The sequence below is a fragment of the Heterocephalus glaber genome, unplaced genomic scaffold (genome assembly GCF_053883595.1).
Source record: "Heterocephalus glaber isolate CG9 unplaced genomic scaffold, H.glaber_assembly_v1.0 deba00001531, whole genome shotgun sequence".
Classification (NCBI taxonomy): Eukaryota; Metazoa; Chordata; class Mammalia; order Rodentia; family Bathyergidae; genus Heterocephalus; species Heterocephalus glaber.
Genome location: NW_028258329.1, coordinates 17,387,239 through 17,408,471, shown reverse-complemented (window position 1 = coordinate 17,408,471; position 21,233 = coordinate 17,387,239). Strand labels below are relative to the sequence as shown.

The following is a 21,233-nucleotide window of genomic DNA, read 5'->3' as shown; positions in this document are numbered from 1 at the left end:
CTCACCTAGACCTTACTGGGTATGGGTGGTGATCCTGGTAAGGCGGTTCTCTCATTCCTTTGGAGCTACTGCTGTATTCTGAAATCAGTGTTAGAGAAATGGATACTGGGTTGTTCTTGAGTCCACAGGATTGTACCACACTGTGAAGTAAAGAGGGCAAAAGGAAGGGTGTGGGCATGGCAGAGAGGAAAAGGAATGCCCCTGGCTAGTAGTAACAGAATTCCAGCAACAGCTGCTATCACTGGTAAAATGTGCCTAATCCAGACCCTGGCCGGGGTCCCAAGCCATTTTCCTCTTTACTGTCCCATTGCTCATGGTGTACATTGTCCAGGTTATGGGGTGGGGGTAGGAAGAGGGCAGTGAAGGCCCTTTATACTTTATGGTGTCTGACCTTGAGCTGCAGCACCAGCCACCTGGCCTCTGGGGACCCCTGTAGCCCTGGGAGGGCAGGCTGTGGGAACCTCCCAGAGTACCTTCCCCATCGGGAAGTGTCAGGGGACCTGGAGGCTAAGCAGGGACTCTGGCTGGGCCTCTCATGGCTAGAAAGCTAACTTCCCTTCTCTTTTGTGTTTGTTTTCCAGAATCTGATGTGAGCCCTACACCTCCTATCACTGTGACTCACAAACCTGAGGAAGACACTTTTGGGGTAAGTCACTTCTTGGTCAAAGGAGCACGTTTACTGGTATAGTCATTTTCAGACTTCATTAGAGTTGCTGACTTTTCCAAATATTGTCTTACTTGGAGCCTAAGTACCTAAGGCAGGAAAAAAAAAAGAATGATGGATGACCCCCTTTTAGGCAGTTCAAACCTTCCTTGTTTGATGGGAATAGCTCTTTGTTTGGGAAAGCCTTGGAGGATCATTTCCAAGCCCTGGGGTTTGGAAGAAAACAGTCTGAAATCCTCAGTCTGTTAGGCTGGGGCTGATTCACAGGGTCTGCTTATGGTACAAGCCATCTGTAAAAGTCCAAGTTGCTCAGGGCATCTCCTAGGGTGGCTTTTTCAAACCCTACTCATGCATAACCTGAGATATCCCTGGGGAGGAGAAGAAAGAAGTCTTCAGAGTCCAGATCTTTTAGAGCGTCCAGGATAGGAATTTTATGCAAAAAATTTCAAGGTAAAGATGCAGAATTTGCTTGCTAATTAAAACAATAGAAGGTTTGATTTTGTGTCTGTAGAACGGCCTCCAGGTGAGAACGGCTCAGAACATTACATTATGGAACTTTCTCTAATCAAGTTGGGCAGTTTATGTTTTTAAATGCAAAACAGTTTAAAATTTTTCTTAGGGCCTCATAAATTGTTTCTTCCAAAGACCTCACTAACTCCATAGCAAAATTCTGAGGGGCTGTACTTGCTACTGGGGGAAGACTGTTCTTCTCTGGGCTCATAAGTTATTGCAGAGCATTAGGGTTTCCATGACTGTCCCTGACCATCTGGATTTGATTCCTAACAGGTATCCATAGCAGTTGGACTTGCTGCTTTTGCCTGCGTTCTGCTGGTGGTTCTCTTTATCATGATCAACAAGTATGGCCGACGGTCCAAATTTGGAATGAAGGGTAAGGTGGGATATTCAGTCCCAAGGGTGCCAAGGGTGTTATTTCTACCTTCTGTGCTCTCTGGGAGAGCCTCTGGTCGTGGGGCCCAAGTAGTCCTGATGGAGATTCCTGTCTGTAGCCTTGTTCTTGGTCATTATGGATGGAAGCCCATGTTGGATCAGTGGGAACCAACTGTGGACCTCATGGTTTTACTGTAGCTGCTGATAACCACTGCTCAGATGGGGTTGTGTGATCAGGATGATTTGGAAAGGAAGTTGGATTTGAGGCCATGTGAGGACTTGGATTTCTTTACTGGTTGGTAAAAGAAGTCCTGGTTTGAATGACTTGATTTTTCTCTCGTCTGCGCACGTCTTTGGAGTCAGGGAAGGAGTTAACACAGCTGGATATGGGGTTGGGAGCTTTGGTATTGAAAAACTGCCTGTGCCATGGTACCTCAGCACGTAGCTCTACACAAAGTCCCAGAATGGACGCCAAGAGCAACATGATTTCTAAATCTGCTGGCTAGCTTCCACAACACAGAATATTCAACCTCATTATGGCAGAGGGTGTGGTGGTAGGATGTGGCACAAGGCCAAGGCGGGGTAAAAAGGCTGGCATAAAAGGGGTTAACATGGTGAATTAGCATCCATCTACTTGGTCCCAGAGATGGATGTGACCAAATGGCTCTAGGGAGCCTGGGTATCAGTTCCAGAAGGGAAATTTGAATCTCAAGTTATGCTCCCAGCTGAGGTTTCCATGTATGTCTGATATTGGGTAGCATTGTGTATGGAGGGAAAGTGAAAGATTAATTAGATGAGATTCAGGCTGGTGTTTGCTAGCAAGACTGTGAGATCTGGAAAGATGAACTTCTATGGTTTCTACTCAGGAGCTGCCGTCTACACAGGAGGTGATAGTAGTCCTGACCTTAGGGTTCTGGGACTGCAGGAGAGGAATGAATAGCATTCACAGGGATAGTATCTCCTGAACTTCTATGCAAATGCTTGAGTGTTTGTACATGGCAAGGGTTGAGTGTTCATATGTAGAATGGAACTAGCGCCTAACTTTTATTATATTCTCAAAAGATTTTGTGCCTTCCTACAATGTTAAGAACACTAATACCTAGGAAGATACGTGGAGAAGAAAAGAAGGACAGAAACTATGAGGCCAGACTGGACGATTTGCCAGGAAGTTTCTGAACTTTCTGCTTTTGATGAACCTGGATAAGTCATAATGAGGCCAGCCAGGCTTTCTTGGATCATCAGAAATATTCTGATCAAGAGAAATGCATGTACAGGCAAATTATAAAGAAGAAATAGAAGTTTGATGGCAAGTAGAATCACACCACTGTTAGGCACCTTGACTAGAGATGTTTTATCTGCCATGTGTCAAACTGTAGGTTTGGATGAAATGACCACTTAATGAGCTCCAAGCCTTCAATCTTAGGGTATTCCTTGGGCTCATGGCTTTGAGGGTGGGGATTATTATGTTTGCAGTGTTTTCCTACCATGGCAAGGACCTTCCTAGCTCTTCCTACTCATATAGGAGAAATGTCAAGAGGTTGACCAAAGAGAAGAATAGGGCATTATTGCTCTTCTCCTGAGGAGATGCAGCACCAGCTAAGACCCTGCAACATGCTTGGCAGTGCTGTGAGAGCAGATTTTTCCTATTAATTGTCATCTTGTTTCTGGAACAGTGTGTCCCCATGTCGGATGGATTAGGCGGCACCCTGAGCAGTGCCTCTCCTCAGCTGTCCTCAGAGTCTCTCCCAGCCTCTGCTCCCCTTTCCCAGGCTGAGCTGCTTTTCTTGGCTCTGATTGGGCCAGGAGAGCATGTTCATGTAGGTGGAAGTGAAATTTCCCCTGTTCAAAATCAGGCGACTTATAGAAGTTACGCTAGAGTTGGAGGTAAGATGAGATGGAACAAGTGTAAGCCTGACTATTTAGAATTAAGCCTGCAGCTCACTGATCTTTATTAAACTAGACTGTATTTAAATCTCATTAGAATATATAAGCAAATGCCTCAGGCTGTATATACTCTTGGTCTTTCATTGCTAGTGAGCACCACAGTCCAGGAAAAAGGATGATGACATGGGTACCAGAAGTCTCCCCAGTCTGCCTTAGGCAAACCCTATCTCTTCACAACCACCCCCTTCTCAGCTTCGATTTTTCATATTTGGGTGGGAGTCTGTAATTGCTCTTTGGGTTCAGCTGGATTACTTTCCTTCTTGGAGCCTCTGATTCCTCAACTTTAAAATTGGGATCATACTGCTTACCTAATTTGGTGGCTGTGAGCATTGATATGTAGGGTAATTGGCTTTTTATGTTAGCTTCTTGTTACGGTGACAAAATACCTGAGAAAGTCAACTTATAAGGAAAAGTTTCTTTTGGCTCATGGCTCCAGAGGTTTCTGTCCATGGTTGTTTGGTCCCTTGCCTTTGGGCTTGTGGCAGTACAATAAGTGATGGAAGCATGTGGCAGAGGAGGTCTGCTCACCTCATGGAGGCTAGGAAGCTAAGAGAGAGACAGGAAGTGGTCAGAGTTCCTATATCTCCTTCAAGGGCATGCCCCTAGTGACCTCACTTCCTTCCACTAGGCTCCACCTCTTAAAGGTTCCACTATCTCATAGGCTGGCAACCAAGTCTTCAGCATATGAGCCTTTGGGAAACATTTCAGATCCAAACCATAACATTGGCATGTAAGAGGGCTCCTTGGGTGCCATTGCCTTGTTCTTTTCTTTACATATAAATGTTTATAGGTGCCTTATATTTTCCTTTATGAGGGATTGCCTTCCCACGACTTCCCCAAACTCCCTTTTGTCCTACACAGTGTGTAGTAAAAATGCCTTTGTAGGACAGAAATTCCCATGAATTTTCAATTTTTTTGCTCCCATATCATCTCTCTGTCCTCTTAGACCAGGAGCATTGTATGGCAGAAACCAGGGATCACTCATCCCAGGATGCCTGAAACTTTGTATTGTGTTTGACAAATGATTGTTGAACTTAGAAATGAAGGAGCTTTAGTTTTAATTATCAGAAGCACAGATTATGCACTAGCAATGGGATGGTTAGGGCTAATTTGGAAATCCAAGATGTCTGAGAAGTGGGAAGTTGGGTAGGGAGGATGGGAGAAAGCACATAAATAATTCCTACCTCCATCTCTGAGGGCCAGAGACACTGTAGATATGGGGAACCTGCTACTGTGAACCTCGCTTCCTTTCAAGAAATGAAAAATGTAGAAATATGCACACTCATACTCTTGCCATTTAGAATAAGCAACTGCTACTGTTATTTTAAATTTACATCTAGTGTTTTATTCTTAGAAGAGATAAAACATGACTAATACAATTAAAACCAATTTAACCATCACCTCTGGTCCTATTCCCATCCTGGTCTCCACAGAAGCCATTAGCCTGAGTTCAGCATGCATCCACCTCTTCACTTGTTTTAGGATGTGTGTATGTATGTATGGAAGGATGTACATATGTATCTATGGTACTGAAATTTGAATCCACGTTCTTATGCTTGCTAAGATATGCTCTCTACTACTGAGCTACAACTTCAGCCCTTTCAAATTTTTGAGACAGGGTCTTGCAGAATTGCCTAGACTGGCCTCAAACTTGTGATCCTCCTGCCTCAGCCTCCTTAGTAGCTGGAATTACAGTAGTGCACTGCTATGCCTGGTTGCTGTAGTTTTTCCCTCTGTATCACTACCTCTCTGTGTCTTTCTGTCTGCAACCCTGCCCTTTCCCCATAGGTCTCTCTCCAACAGACTTATACTGTACAGACTGCCAAATTAGCAGCCATCTCCACTACATGCCAATACTGTACCAGTGGCCAGTAATCAGTTTATTTTTATAATTCTACCTATATGGATATGTACACATACATATAGACTACATATATATACATTTACAAAATGCATTACTTTGTGTATGTTTTAATTTATACACACATCTGCATTTTGCTTGTCATATGTTAGACATCTCCCCACAATAGTATAAGAATTCCACTTGACACCTATTTTATGGGAGATAGATAAATATGTTCACCAGATCTTATAGAAATGAATCAAAAGTGCATTGTCTCAAACTCCTTTGTGCTTTTTTTCAGTTGTTATCTTATTGATCAAAATTTCGGCACAGGGCAGTCACATTAGGATGTGAACTCATCTTGTAATCACAGAGGTTTTTAAGTGGTGCTGGGCATACAGTGGGGGTTCTCTTTGCTGCTGATGAAGCCCGGTGCATTAGAATGGGCCTTAGCATGATCCGTGAAGCATGGGTAGTGGCCTAGGCCAGGACCAATCAACCAGCTCTCTTGCTGGAGCAGGGCCCTGCAGGAGCCCAGTGCCAGCTGTGTCAGGTCTCTCTGATTGCCGAAATCCAAGGGTGGCCAGGGGGTTGGGAGCTGGGTACTGGTGAGACTCAGGGCAGGGGCTATTTATTGGAGGCACAGAAATATATAAAAATATTTCAGTGTTCTAACAATTTTATTGTGCCAGTGCGTCCTAGGCCTGGAAGTGAGATGGTTCAGAGTTTCTACTAATTTCATCATCACTAAGTATTTTTAGATTAGGTGTCAAAAGACCATGACAATGATCTATCTGGGCTATCCTGCCTCAGAAGAAACCGAGGCTGAGACATGAAACTGACTCACTCCAGTTGTCTGGGTTAGACCACCTTGGCTCTAAAACTTCCTACCTTGCTGTCTCACTCATTCTGCATGGCAACACAAAGATCTAACTCCCTTGTCTCCCCCCACCACACACACATCAGGGAACATGCACGGTGTACCAATTGTCTTCATTTCATGTGCTTGTCCGAATAGCCAGGTAATCGGTGCTAGCATGTGTGAATAGTAGTAAAGTCACCCAGCTTATGAGGCTGATGACATCATGGTATCACAGATAAGGAATCCGAGACTCATATCACATGCAGTGACAAGCCAGAGCAGAACTCACTAGAGCACACTGGCTCTGCTTTTCTGTCTACTCGATGAGCATGGAGAGTTTGCCAAGGACTGGGAAAGACAGCTGGACTATGAACAGATCAACTGAGTTCTTTCAAGACCTAGTGTAATTATCTTTGAATGCTGTCGCCCTCGAATGAGGATTTCAGAATGGCCTCTTATTAATCCACTTTTGTTGACCTGGAACACACGTGGCCTTGGGGAAAGGTAGGAGCTGATGGAGAAGTTTCACTTTTGTTTCCCAGGCTGAGAGAACTTCATTTGTTTCCTTCTGGACACATGAGAGGCAGCCTGGAAGGAGAATGACAGGATGAGGCCTGCAGCCTGAGGGGAGGGGAGTCAGGAGTAGTAGGCTCAGGCTTCCAGTAAGGTTAAGTGCCACTTGCTTCTTATCCTGGCTGTTGGATGCTTGCTGGTGTCTCTGATGGGCCTGTGTGTGAACACTCACGGACTATTCCATTGTAAATTAGCCTTAGTTAATAGGTACTTAAAGCAAAGTGGTTGCCTATTTGATCATGATTAGGACTTATTAACATTTTCCCTATAAACAGATGGTGGCTGTCCTCTGAGTGGATTGTCGACTCATGCCAGAGTCTTGATTGGGAGGGACTGGCTCTTGCCAGAAGATTTCAGCGGCCGCTATCACAAGTAATCTTGTTATCCCTTTGATTTGACCACTTGGTTGAGGGAATAGTTAGTCTTGGGAAGAGTCATTTCTGCCATTCTCTCTTAACCTTGGGCCATTGAGTGGAGGAGGGGTTTTTCCAGGTGGGTTGTGGTAGGAATGGGAGGGATCTCAGACTCCTAAGGTTTGATACTCCATATTGGCATTATTTCCCAGCTGGGACTGTGTGTCCATGTGTTTTTAGCTGTGTGTCCAGAGCAGAGGAATTGGTACAAGGCACATGGTGTGGGGATAGGAACATCTGAGGCCTGGGACAAGGGCAGTATTGGTGTTATTTATTCCAATATCTTCTTTTACCCTGAGAAATATACTTATTTGATTTGTATCTGACAAGGGATTAGAAAGCAGGAGCAGTGCAGGGCAGAAATGGAACTGGGTGAAAGAACTGGGTTTGTTGATTGTCTGAAATACATCCTTTCTTCCATTATTATTGTTTTCTTTCTTGAGTTCCTTTTTTGCTTCCACGTCCAAATTGATGTGTGCAAGGGAGGAAGTTACCTTTGGTCTCTGCAGTGATTTTGTACTGGAATTCTTGGCTTAGGACTCCTGATGTAAGACGACTCTTTAAACATAATTTTGTGAGTAATTTCTGGCTCCATTTCCTATGTTGTTATCTTAACATCTTTGTATTCTCCTAACAAGTGTTCATATGCCTTTCCCTCTTTTTTTTTTCTTTCTTGACACTTTCAGTAGATCCTCCAACCTTCATGGCCCCTAAACACTCCTAGCATTTGGTCAAGTCTAAATTACATGGGGTAGGTTTGTGGCAGATCTACAGGCAACACATAAATAAAGTCAGGAGCCTTCTGCTTCACTTCCTGTGCTTTGGTCTTCATGGAGGGAGAGACTCTGGCTACAGATAGAACCCCACCCTGCTTACTGACTGAGCTGTAGAACGTGGTGCCCTGGAGCTCTGTGAAGAAGGCTGTAAGGCAGTGTGTGTTTTTCTGGTGTGCCTTTGCTGCCCTGTCTTTTGTTGGGGGCTTTGCAGGTGTGCTGCGAGTCATTGCAGAAGTCCCCACGCAGTCACTATTGGTTATATTGAAGCAGATTTCTCCATTCCTTCCTTCTTCATTCCTCGTTGTTAGGGTTCCAGGAAGCCAACTGTTGTCCAGCACTGACTCTTTTCTTTGAAGGGAAATCCCTGGCCTTGAGAGTGATACAAAATGTTTTTCCTCTGTGGCTACCTGCTGACTGGCTGTTCTTGGCAGGCCTCTGTATCCTGTTCAGCAGGGCCAAGGATGGCCAGTACACTTGGCTTTGCAGCCAAAGTGATTGCCTCTCTGATTCATTTAATTTTGGCAGCAGAACATAGTTATTACTAATCCGTGTCACTGTAACTGGCTCCCGCACGGTTAACAGCCCTTTGACACTTCAGTTTAGAAGTTCTCAACCTTTTTTCTCCTGCTACCCATGTAACAGATGATAGCCACATGCCTTACACTTAACTGTGGGTGTAACCTGGCTTTTCCAAAAGTCCTGGCCCTCAAAGTAATTTTATACCTAAGAAAAATACATTAAAAGATGAGTTAGCAAATGAGATTTTTAAAAACTAGGAATGAAAACAGATTCATATTAATTTTTGGTCTTAAAAATTCACAAACTTTTGTGTTTTATTATCCACTGGAGATCATGGTGACTCACCTCCTAACAGATCCAAACGTCTTAATGTATGGTGGTAGTACCAGGATGGAAAGCCAAGAGAGCAGGGGCTGGCAGGCTTGACTTTCTCATGTCATTCTTGCCCAAGATGGTTTTCTCTGCAAAGTCAGGTTGCAGAAACTGCTCCAATAGATCCCAGCCTGTCTTCTCCTGGCAGATTCTTTCTCTCTACATGTCTCCCCCTATGGGCCTTGGGCCCTTCCACGGGCTCAGGGGAGACGTGGCTATGGGCTTTGGCTAATGAGATGCTGTTGAATTGCAGTGTCCCAGTCTTGTGTTTATGCAGCCGACTCTACTGTGAACTCTGCTGAGGGCTCCAGTTTGTCTGAAGGGGAGTCCTGGAAATCACAGGCAACAAAGTGGAGAGATTATGCAGCTGTTAATTGGGAAGCACAGTTTTGGATTAGGGGAAGAAACTGCATGGTAAAAACAGCCGTCATCAAACCAAGTGCTGCAAGTGCCTGCTGGCCTTTGTGGGCCCACACTGGGTATAGTGGTGGTGAAGGGCTCACTGCAGGTGACAGGGTAGCATCCTTCACCCAACTGTGTTTCAGCAACTATGTATGTCTGTCACCTGCTCCAGGCCTGGAGCTGCTAGGGGAAAGGAGGAGGAACCTCAGATTGACCTGCCACTGGTTCTTGACTCAGAAGGCTTAATGACACACTCTGTCCCTTCGTCTCTACCCCAGTACATTTAGAAAGGGACCAACCAAGTTATTCTGGTGTCTGCCTGTTTCTTCTTTTCTCTTGTACTAATTCTCCTGCCACAATCCAGATAGTGATTGGATAACTTGTGGGGCCCAGTGCAAAATGTTTAAAAAAGTATTAGAATTTCAAGACAGCTATAACAGAGCATTAAGCCCCAAGTACAGGGTTCTCCTGAGCCTGGAGCCACATCACCAACTGAGAGGCCAGCTCTGTTCCCTGAATAAAATATCCAGCATGATCTCAGGTCCTAGCTTCTTTATCTTTTCCTGAAGGTGGTAAAGGAAATAAATATCCCCATACTTCTTTTTTCAAAGAGAAGCTGAAATTTGGGGTGAATGTATCAGCTGATTTTTACTTCTAATTATAGTAGGGGGTAATAACAGGAGCCACTGGATGGACATTTATTGAGGACCTACTGTGTGCCAGATACCTAAGTCTTTATAGGTGATTATTATCCACATTTTGGAGATGAGAATGGTTCAGAGATGTTCAGAAATGGTTTAGAAATGTTCAGAATGGTTAATTTGCTTAATATTATGTACTTGGTAAATATCAAAACCAGGATTTAAATGAATTCACTCTATATCAGTGGCTCTTACTCAGCATGTTTCAAATTCTTGGTAAAATTGTGTAAAGCCCCAAACCTGGGCCATATTGGGATATGGCCATATGGGATATTTAAATCAGGCTTGGGCATTCTTCTTTTTAACTTCTCAGATGATTTCAATGTGCAGCCAAGATTGAGGACCAACGGTCTAAATCCAAGATGCAAGTGCATATTTTATGAGGTCTCTGGGTCAGTTATGCAGTTCGAAGACCAGTTGATCTGAATACCTTGGGATTTTTAAAATATGCAGATGCCTGGGGTCTACCCCACACCCACTGAGTCAGACCTGGGGTAAAGTGGGGGATCAGCCATCTCTCTAGGGAATTCTGATGCTCCCCAGGGTTTAGGAACCACCTTCTTCTACCTACATGGAAACAATGGATAATAACATGGCCAGTACTTCTCAAACTGTAATGTATATCAATCTTAAGGGATTCTGATCATCTTGTTAAAGTTGCAGATTCTGATTTTAACAAGTCTAGGGAAGGGGTTAAAGTCAGTCTTTTTTACATCTTTCTATAGTACCCTAGAGTTGGCTTTGGACCCACTGAGGGGTGTGGAGGGGCACCCTGTTGTGGGCCAGGCCCACAACACAGGCAAACACTATTATTAGCTATTATTTGTGGCAGTGGCTCCAAAAGCACAGGTTGGTACCTCATGCACAGGATTCTGTGGACCATACTTTGAGAAACAGGGGCTAAACCGCTAGTGAAAACCTTAGTCCCATGAACTGGGGACTTAGGTCAACCCTCTGCTTTTATTTTTGCCTATACATCAGTGGCAAAATGAACCCGCTTCATAAGTTTACTGGCTGGGATTTTGCAAAACACTACTATGGTATTTCAGTTCTAGCATCTTTGAGAAAATAAGTCTATCTTATTTTCTTAAGTAGTTTTTACAGTGACTGCCTAGCCTCAAAACCAAACTGCCACCTCCTTCCATGAATAGGCGTGGTAATGCCTGCTGCCTCTGTTGACCTCAGTGACAGCTGTGAGATCAGTCAACACCAACATCCCAGTGAAGAGACAGAGCTAGGACAGAGAACCCCAGAGGGGCCAGCACCCAGTGGATGGGCCAGCACCCTGCCTATAGCTCCTCATGCTATCGGGTTGGCCATTTACGTTGCAGAAACTTCTGTGTTGTTTGGTCTGTCTCCTACGACTGATCTTGAAAGTAATGTTGAGACTCCTCAGCCTGAAAAAGCTTGGGCTGGAGGCTGTGGAGTGGGTCAGGATAGGATAGGTCTGTCACAGGCAGAGGACGCCCTATGGGCTGGGCTGGTAGGCTGCCAGGCTGCTGGGCAGCCTCAGGGACACTGTCCTTGGTAGTGGCTGGAATCTCTGTCCTGCTACTCCTACAAAAGGTATTAGTTCTGGAAGCCTGCCCTGCCCTCCATTTTACTATGTGTGAGTTGCATATTTGGCCAAAGAGCTGAGCAGCTTTTTTCTCAAACCCAGAAATGCTGAGGCTCTCTATCTGACAGGCATTTTGAGTTCAAAGGGACCTCTGTACATTGCAGCCATTTGTCCTGCAAACCTGTTCCCAGGCAGGGCAAAAAGAATGCTGTCAGCCAGGAGGCCTTGACATGAAGCCCTGGGCAGGGTCCTGGGTGGCTCCAGGAACTGCCTTTCAAAGGGAATCCTTTCAAAGCAATTGAGTTTAGCAGGCTGGCCTTGGACCCATAGAGGGGATGTGGAGGGGCACCCTGTTGTGGGCCAGGCCCCTGGGAGACCCAGGCAGGGTTTGAGCACTATTATTAGCTATTATGTGTGGCAGTGGCCCCATGCTTGCTTTGAGGGGCATCTCTGTCTGCCTGGGCTGTGTGGAGGTTGCTGCCTTGGAGGAGAAGCATTGTCAGGAGTTAGGGGCATCTACAAGCTGGGGCAAAGGGACACTCACTTTTGCCATTGCCAAGTGTGGACTAGGAGGAGGACCTTTCTGGAAAGGGGCTTGACAATTTTTATTGAGATACTAAAAATCATGAAAGCCCATGGCCCAGTGACTTCACTTCTGAAAACTTAACCTAAGGTAATAATCACAAATGGTCATCCCTATTTACGTTTATGGACATTTGGCTCATTGTGAGTGATAATTAGCCTGGTATCTGCTGCCTGCCCCGCAAGTGCAAGGACCTGAGTTCGATTTCCGGTACCAAAAAGAAAACAAACAAACAAACAAAAAGAATTAGCATGGTAACTTAAGAATTACTCAGATATCTAACAGTACAAAGCTGGTTTGGTATATTATGCTCCCATCCATATAATGTAAAAAAAGGACTGTGTTAAAGGTAAATTTTCATGTTTCTTAAAGGATCCACAGGCAAATAAGAAAGCATAATAGTGTAAAAGGTAATATAGTAAAAAGTAAGTCTCAGTTTCTGTCTAATTTCCTGCCTCTGGGATAACCACTATTTTGAGACCCTTGCATATCCTTTAGAAACAGTCAGTGCTTATACAAGGACATAGTTTCCTTGGTGCTTCTACTCAAATGCAAGTTTGTATTTACATTGTTCTGTGCCACATTATTTTTGCTAAAAAAATCTATCTTTGAGATGATTCCATATCAGTTTATAGAGATCTTCTGCATTCTGTTTTTACAGCTGCTTACCAAGACTGATGTGTTAGAGCAATATTTATTGACATGTGAAAAATGTTTACAGCATATTTTCAAGTGAGAAAAGACTGCAAGCAGTTTCTCCAATCGCATTTTATTGGTGTTGTAAAATAAAGAGAATACACCCCCCCACCAGAGAAAAATACTGGGACTGTATTGAATTACAGGCGAGGATGTAAACAGTTGTTATATTTTGGTGATTGGATTGTAGATGCTTTCATTATTTCATAATTTATAATCATTATTATTATTGTCTTCCAACTATATGAATTGAGCCTTAAAAACAAAGAGCTGAGCTCCACAAGGGCAGTGGAGCTCCTGGGGCTCTTCCTTCATGGGCCCAGCATGCTGACACCACCCACTGGAGTCTGTCTGACTCTTCATGTGAAGAACTGGGGCCCTGATGTCACCCAGGATAGCTCACTGCACAGACTAGGCCTCCTCAGAGTGTGCTGTTATGGTTTTGATTGAGAATGTCCCCTAAAAGCCTCATGCACTCATAGGTGGGGCTTTTGGAAGGTAACTGAATCATGGGATGCTGCAGCTGACTTGCTGTTAAAAGTGGGCCTGACTGGAAGATGTGGTCATGGGGGTGGGGTAGGCCACAGTATAAATAGCTACCATTAACTGTGTGTGTATTATATGCCTGACACTTTTTAGACACAATGTAAACTGAAAACATCATGCATAGCAGTTATAATCTGTGTTGTACCAAGAAGGTGCTTGAAGGAAGCAAGTGATTAGCCCAAGTTTGTGTGATCGTGGATGATGGCTGGCTTGTATGCACACTCAGAGAGGGAAGCTCTAATGCTGCAGTCCTTGTTCTCTCTGGCTTTTGGAAAGAATAATTTCAAAATCTGTGCACAGGGCATTGGGCGCCTACAAGTCTTTCTGTGTCCCCAAGTTATGGAAGCATAGCCAGAGCTGTGGACTTGGCGGTGGTACAAGTGCTGGTTGGCTTGGCACCTCACAGATGCCCCAACTGATTGGAGTCCCAAGCAGTCTCATGGTCTACCTGGCATTATGGGCAATACTCACTCAGGCTGAGATGGCTGAATTCACTGTTTTGAAAGACAGGGTTGAATGCTGTTGCTATAGAAACAGCTTTGGCCACCTGCTGGACAGTTCTGAGTCCTGCTGCTGCTGAGTCCTGAGTTATCCACTACTGTGTTCAAGAGTCCTTAGACCTAGTGGTGACAGGAGACTTTATTATGGCCCTCCTCAAATGACCATGAAGTTTCCAGATGGCTGACGTTAAACATTCACCCTGCTTAGAGCCCATAGACATGGCTAGTTTCCTCCCTCTTTGCAGACAGGGTTGAACAAGAGGGACAGTTGTGGTGGCAGACAGAAGGTGGCCTTTTGCTGATGGAACTATTGCTCCCCTTTTCCCTTCTCTCTATCCCAGTCTTTCTGAGCCTGAGCTATTTCCTGAGTCAAGGGGAAGGCACGATCTCCTTGGCTGGATTTAGCCTCTGACCCTAGTGGTCCAGCTAAGTGACTTTGCCAGGTAGCAGTGTGGATGATGTTGATTTCCTCTGAGGTTATCATAAAAATATCAGTGGCTAACATTAACAGAGAGCCTGGTTTTCCTTGAGCAGTGGTGCATTACATAAAATCTTCAAGGCTTGGGCTGCTCATTGTATTAACTGAGATAATGGACATGAAATAGAATCTGGAATCCAGTACCCAGAACACTGTGACTACTCAACCAAATTGTAGCTAATTATGTAATGATCATCATTATCATGACAATCAGACAACCCCACAGCAATCCTCTGAGATCAGTGTTATCCTCCTGGTTTTCACAGATGAGAGCTCTGAGCTCATAGAACTCTCAGATTCTGTGTCAGCAGATCTATCTGGCTTTCAAGCCATGTGCTCTTAGCCAGCTTCATGTATTGTGCACTTCAAAGCCAGGATATAAGGAGATCCAGGGCTACTAGAAGCCTCAGAGGGTCCCCATCCCAGGGACCTACAGAAAGCCCTGGACAGATGGTTCTCCATTTCCCTCTATCATCCGAGAGCTTCCTGTGCACTCACAAACCAGTGGCAAATTGGCTGCATACTTCTCTCTTATCACTTAATAAGCTGCTTATCTGGCTTTAGGAAAACATTTGACTACAGGTTAATGGGGCCTTTTGTGGCCCTGGTCCTGGCCCCTTTAATCCCAACCCTTCCTGCTCTCCTGTCTCCTCCGTACACAAGTGCTGCCCGAAACAACACAGCAGGTCCTGGCAGAGACCCCGTTTCTGCATTCCACTTGAGGTTGTGCCTCTAGCCACCTGCCTTGGGAGGCCTTGATCTAAGTCCAAACAGGCATCTGAAGCAGATGTAAAGCAGGAGCATGGAGAGATGCTCTGATGAGAGATGCTCTGATGTAAGTGCCCAAAGCTTTCATGGGTTAACCCACCCATCATCTGTATCTCAGTGCAGGTCCTGTAAGCCAGAGACTTAGGAGTCCTTGTCAACACCTTCTTCCTTTGCCACTCCCCACCTCTCCATCTCTCCTTGTTCTTGTACAGCTCCAGGGGGTTGAGGTGACTTAAATATGATGAGGCGTGATCTAAAACTGCAGTGTATATTTAACTTAAATAATGTATTATAGTAAGACACATTGCCATTAATCCCCCTAAAAATACTCTCCCTCACTTCATATATACTTAGACTATTACTCTTGGCACTTTCTCAAGCACTTCTGGAAGTATTCTTTCATGAATGTCTTTACTTGTGGTATTGTGGCTTCCTCGATGTCCTGAATTATTTCAAGTTATCTTTCATGGTTATTTTGACTTCAGGGAAAAGCCAGAAGCTGCATGGTGCTAGATCTGGTGAGTAAGGTGGCTGAGCATGTGCCATAATGTTTTCATTTGACAGAAATTGCCATAAATTTTTGAATTGATTGAGAACATTGAGGCAGCCATGAAAAGAACCTCGTGAAAGAAGGCTTCCAGAACCACTTCAGAAAGTGGCAAATATGATGGGATAAGTGCGTTCAAAGCAAGGGGGCATATTTTGAGGAGGATTAATGGCAGGGTATTTTTTACTCTAATAAATATTTTTATTTTTAATTCAAATATTCACTGTAGTGTCAGTCATGCTTTATTCTATGTTTTATACCTCAGTGTCCCCCTAAAGTTTCATACAGTCATAAGCAGGATATCTGGAAGGTGACTGGATTATAGGGCATTATAGCTGACTTACTGTTGGGAGATGGGGCCTGGTCAAAAGAGGCAAGTCACTGTGAGCCTGGCCTGGAAGTTTGTCTCCCTTCCCAGCTCCTCCCTTGACTCTCTCTGCTTCCCCATTGCCATCCCAGGAGCAATTTCTCCTCTCCCATATTCCTCTGCCACGTGGTTCTGCCTTGGAGCCAGCTGACCATTGACTGAAACCTCTATGCACTATGACCCAAAATAAATCTCTTCTCTTTAAGTCATCCTAGCAGTGAGAGAAATGACTGAGATACTTTGTTTCTCTTGAGGGTGTCCCCCTCTCCTTGTGTGCACCATGCCCCTCCATTCTTCTGAAGGCTCCTGCATCCCTCAGGGCCTGGCACCTTTTCTGTGTTCTCTATTCTGCAACCATAGACTGATCATAGCTTTCAAATAGGATAGGTGTGTCCCTCCCCTGTTCCACCACTCCAGCCTTTCATCTGCTCTTAGGAGAAGTGTTAAAATCCTTACATGGCTCCCTGACAGGCCCTGGGTGGCCTGTCCTCTGCTGTGTCTACAACCTCACTATGCCACAGGATCTCCATTCCTGCCAACCATGGTCTCTGTGCTTCTGAGACTGAGGCAACCTCCTGCATCTTTCTTCCAAACATCTTGAACAGTTATTGCTAGGGAATTCGGTTAGAACTACCCTCTCCAGTAAACTGTCAACAGAATGCCTAAGGTGAAGGTGCTAACAATGTCCTTTGGGCACCTTGGGTATTAATTGATTGATTGATTGATTGATTGATTTGGTCCCTGTTGATTGCCCATAAGATGGATATAGGAATACTCTCTTGAAGCTCATAGTTCTATACACACATTTCTTACTTCCTCCCATTGCCATGGTGACCCATGGGCAGGATGTCACGTTGACCTGCCATGTTGATCTGGTCTTCTGTCTCCTTCAGTGACTCTTTCTTTACTCCTCACACTGTGCAGAATCTGCCTAATTCTGAGGCTTCCTTTTCCCTGCCACTCTGCTGAGGTTTCTTCCCCAGTGTGCTACTGAGGCTCATTAAAATCAGAGCCAGACAGTCCTGGGGTTAAATTCCAGTCTTGCTGCTTGGGGCCTATGGGGTTTCAGGTGACAAGTCTACCTTTGCAGTCCCCATTTTCCTCCCTGACAAATAAGATTTTTATGAAATTTAAGCAAAATTGTGTATATAAAGCAATTAATTTACCTCCTGGTAGTAATAACTCATTTAATGCTGTGGGAAAGAAATAATATGATTTTTGCTCTATTCAAGAAAGCTATGTGCAACTACAGGTGCCATTATGGCTGTGGTTCAAAGCCTTGGCCCTGCTTTAGGACCATCTGGGGATATTTAAAAAATTCCAGAGGCTGGGCTACTTCCGCAGCCAGTTAGGTCAGAACCTCAGTGTGTGGAGTCCAGGCGTCTAATGCTGCTGTAATGGCTCAGGTGATTTCAATGGGTAGCAGAAGTTGCCAGCTTACATTTATAATCACCGCACCTATCTCCAGGGGAGCACAAATCCTTTGGAATTTAAAAAGATAGGAAGATTGGAGGGAAGAACACATGGCGGGGAAAGCTCTCATTTATTGGGCCTCTACTGTGTGTCTTGCACTGTATCTGGCACTTTAGCTACATATATATAAGCATTTGATTTTCACCATGAAATTGATCCAAGAATTATTGTCCTGGTTTCTTACATAAGTTACTTGCTTAACATCAGAGATCAGGATGAAGAACCACGAGATGAAATTGGGGCCAAGGCGTTCTCTTCTTCTGCATTCCTCTCTGCCTCTTCTGGAGCAAACCCCTTCAGCAAGGTGACTGAGCACCCCAGTTATCCCTGCCTTTTGGGAGAGGGCTGGCTGCCACACCTGTCCACCTGCAGTGTTTAATGCCCCAGCCCTCTTGCTGCTCATGGGGCCCTTGCCAGCAGTCTGCCACCTGTTCTTCCACTGGCAGTCGTGCTGTTTGCTTAACAGCAAGCTTTAAGTGCCTATCAAAGGCTCCCTATGGAGGAGGGGAGATGCACCCAATGACTAGAAATGGGAGCTTTGTTGTTGTTGTTGTGTTGTTTTATTGCCATCAATTTCCAGGAATTCTACTGGGGCGGGGGAAATGAAGGGTGAGATGGGCACAGAGAGGGAGAGATTCTTGTCTGATTATTTGGGGAGGTTAGAGGGTCCATTCTTTAGTTCCAAGCATTTCCAACCTTCCTGTGCATGTGCAGCAGTGTTTGGGGAATCTTGTTAAATTGCAAATCCTGACTTGATAGGTTGGAGTGGGGCCTGAGGGTCTGCATTTCTCACAAGCTTCCTGGTGAGGCTGATTTTATTGGTCTGCCAGCCATTCTTGGCCCAGCAAGGCTGTAGCTTCCAGGGAGGAAGACTCTAATGTGTTTTCTGGGCCTAGCAGTTTTATTTTGGGAAGTGTCATAGAATGGTACAGAAGTCCAAGTTCAAGCCTTGGCTACACTCTAATTTATTTTTGGATATCTTATGAGCTTCCTTTTTCTCTTCTATAATTGGTAGAATTTGAATGAAGTGGCTTCTAAGGTTCCTTCTAGTTGTAATATGCAATGCTTCCATGCGTTGGAGAGGACATATTAGAGCAGGGAGTGAGGAAGATGAAACCAGTGTCAGAGACACCTGTTGTATGAATTGGCTCTTCCTTCCACGGCCACCAGGTCTGAATCCTGGGAGCTTGAGGTTGTGAGAGATGAGCAGTGAATGTCCTTCTGCGCTGTGAGTGGACTGTAGGCGCCTGGCAGCTAAGGGTGGCAGCTCTTCTAGCCTCACTCACTTGGCTGCTCTGAATGGCAGGATGCATTTGGGAGTTTCCACCTTTCTGTGGCTTCATACAGTCTTCTTTGTGCCAACACAGGGATGGGGTCTGGGGGACATAGACATGAACAAGTCACATATTTTTGGCCTTAATAAGCACAGAGTTTTAAAGAGAATAGTGTATGTTCTTGGGAGCCTTGATCCTGTGTGTCTAGCACCTGGGATCTCTGCCTGTGGCTTGCAGCTGGGGTCTCCTCATGCTGGGGTGGTTAGTGCTTGGGCCTGCCCCTACTTGCCCACCTCCACATCTCAAGGATGGCACTTGCTGTCTGCCTTGGGGTCTTCCACTTCACTGCCTTTGGGATGTTCCCAAGTTGCTTGTCCCTCTCCACCTTCTTGGTCTCTTAGATTCCCAGGTTCTGACCACTTCTAGTTTGTCCTTTCCCACTGCTAAGTGGAATTTAGTGATGATACCAAATTTTATTTGGTGAGTTCAGGTCTAAGATTGTATATATTTTTGTCTCACCATTCCTGCAGAAGATGCTGCATACAGAAAAGCTTTATCCATTCTTTGTAGTTAGACATGTTTGTCTGCAAGTGGGTAGGTCTTTGCCTCCTGTCTCTGTGACGGCTCTTGGCAGGCTAGAAATGGCCTGTGGGTGGACAAGCAAGGCTGGGAATGGCTTTCAGAGCTGGTATTGCCACTGCCTGGCTTACCCCAGGGAACCTGTGAAATTTGGAGATAAAAATTCTCTTGTGGATGGGTGGAATGGGAGGCTGCCCTTACCTCTGTGGTCCTTCTAGACCACAAGAAGCCCAAAAGAAGACCAAAACCATGCATCCAACTTGTGGTCTCCTCAGGAAAGCTTATGCTTTTATTTTGTGTTTTATAGATCTATTTTCTATAAACTGCATTATAGAAATATCTACAGAATATTGAAAAAATTCAGTGCTAACACTATTATTCAGAGATTACCATTGATAGCATAATGTGAATGTGTGTAGGCGAATGTGTCTATTTATATACACACACTTCTTTGTAACTATGGGTTTTTAGTTAAGTATCCATATTCACATACATATTTTACACAAATATTTAAATGAAATGGTCTTGAGCAATCTACACAGTTTTTTGACCTACTTTTTTTTCTTCCCATAAACAGCTTTCTATGTTATTCAATAGGCCTATCTCTTTAGGTTTTTCATTACTCTGCAGTATCTGAGTTTTCTTTCTTGCTTTCTTTCTTCTTTCCTCTTGCCTGTATGCCATACCACTTCATTTGGTTGATTCAGGTTTTAATCCATTTGCTCAGAGGCTCCATGGTAGAGGGCAGAGTGTACATTTGTGAAGTGGGAACAGGTGCCAGGAAAGTGCAGGCCATGCCTACCCAGCACCCTCTGTGTGGGAGTTTAGTGTATGTGCTGCTGAAGTGAGCACACCTGTGTGCATGTTTTCAGCCTGGCTTTGTTTGGGAAGCATCAGGTATAAAAGTCTTGGCAGAAACCAAGTTACCATTGTCCTATCAGCAGCAGTAGCAGCTGCTGTGGCAGTCAGCAATTATAGGGCACCCACTGTGGGATATTCAGAGGCCTGGAGGGGACATAGCTTCTTGGTGAACAGAAACCCTTGGGGAAGCTGGGACAGACCCAGATGAAACATGTAATCTTGATAACAGAACCCTTAAACATACACAATGTTGTAAAAAAAATACAGTCTGTGTTTAAATTAAAAAAATGTGTTACAGTAAAAGACATTGTCATGAGTCCTGAAAAGACTCCCTCCTCACTTTGAACACACTTATCCTATCATTACTGCCACTTTCTGAAGCAGTACTGGAAGTCTTTTTTCAAGAATGTCTTTAGTTGTGTGGTTGTAGCTGCCTTGATGTTATGAATTGATTCAAAATGTTTACTTTCATGATCATTTTGACTTTGGGGAAGAGCCAGAAATCACACAGTACCAGATCCAGTGAATAAGGTGGATGAGGACACACTGTCATGTTTTTAGGAGCCGGCCTTTCTGTTGGATGGCACGCAGCAGCAGCGTTTGCTGAAGTTTTTTTAATACCTCGTATAGACACTCACAAAATGACTTCCAGAACTGCTCCAGAAAGTAGCAAGAATGATGGAGTAAATGTGTTTGAGGTGAGGGGGCATATTTTGGGGGGTTTTAATGGCAATATGTCCTTTATTATAATAAATTTTTAAAATTGTATACATTTGCCATATTTTTCAATCACGGCTTGTGTGCATGTACACACCAATAAATGCTAGTTGAACAGGATAGAGGCTGCAGAAGGTGGTGGTTGTGGGTACAAGATCTAGTGTCAGAATGGAATTTGAATCCTAGATTTTACTTGTGACGTGGATGAATGTGTTATTCAGCTTTCTGATACTGTAACAAATACCTGAGGGAATCACCTTATAACTGAAAAGGTTTGTTTGGGCCTACAGTTTTAGAGATTCCAGTCTGTCATAGATTGGCTCTGTTGC

General features: G+C 44.5%; 1 protein-coding gene across 10 annotated transcripts in view; it reads left to right on the top strand.

Annotated features, from left to right (window-relative positions):
* The window catches only part of Ntrk3 (neurotrophic receptor tyrosine kinase 3), a 381,061-nt gene that overhangs the window by 120,720 nt on the left and 239,108 nt on the right, over window positions 1-21,233 (top strand). For all 10 annotated transcript variants that reach the window (XR_015441744.1, XR_015441746.1, XR_015441745.1 and 7 more), the window contains 2 exons: window positions 582-646; window positions 1,451-1,553. Coding sequence is in view for 7 of the 10 variants with exons in the window: in XM_087188362.1 (XP_087044488.1) it covers window positions 582-646; window positions 1,451-1,553 (168 nt within the window). In the remaining 3 variants the exon portion in view is untranslated. The remainder of the gene's footprint in view (window positions 1-581; window positions 647-1,450; window positions 1,554-21,233) is intronic.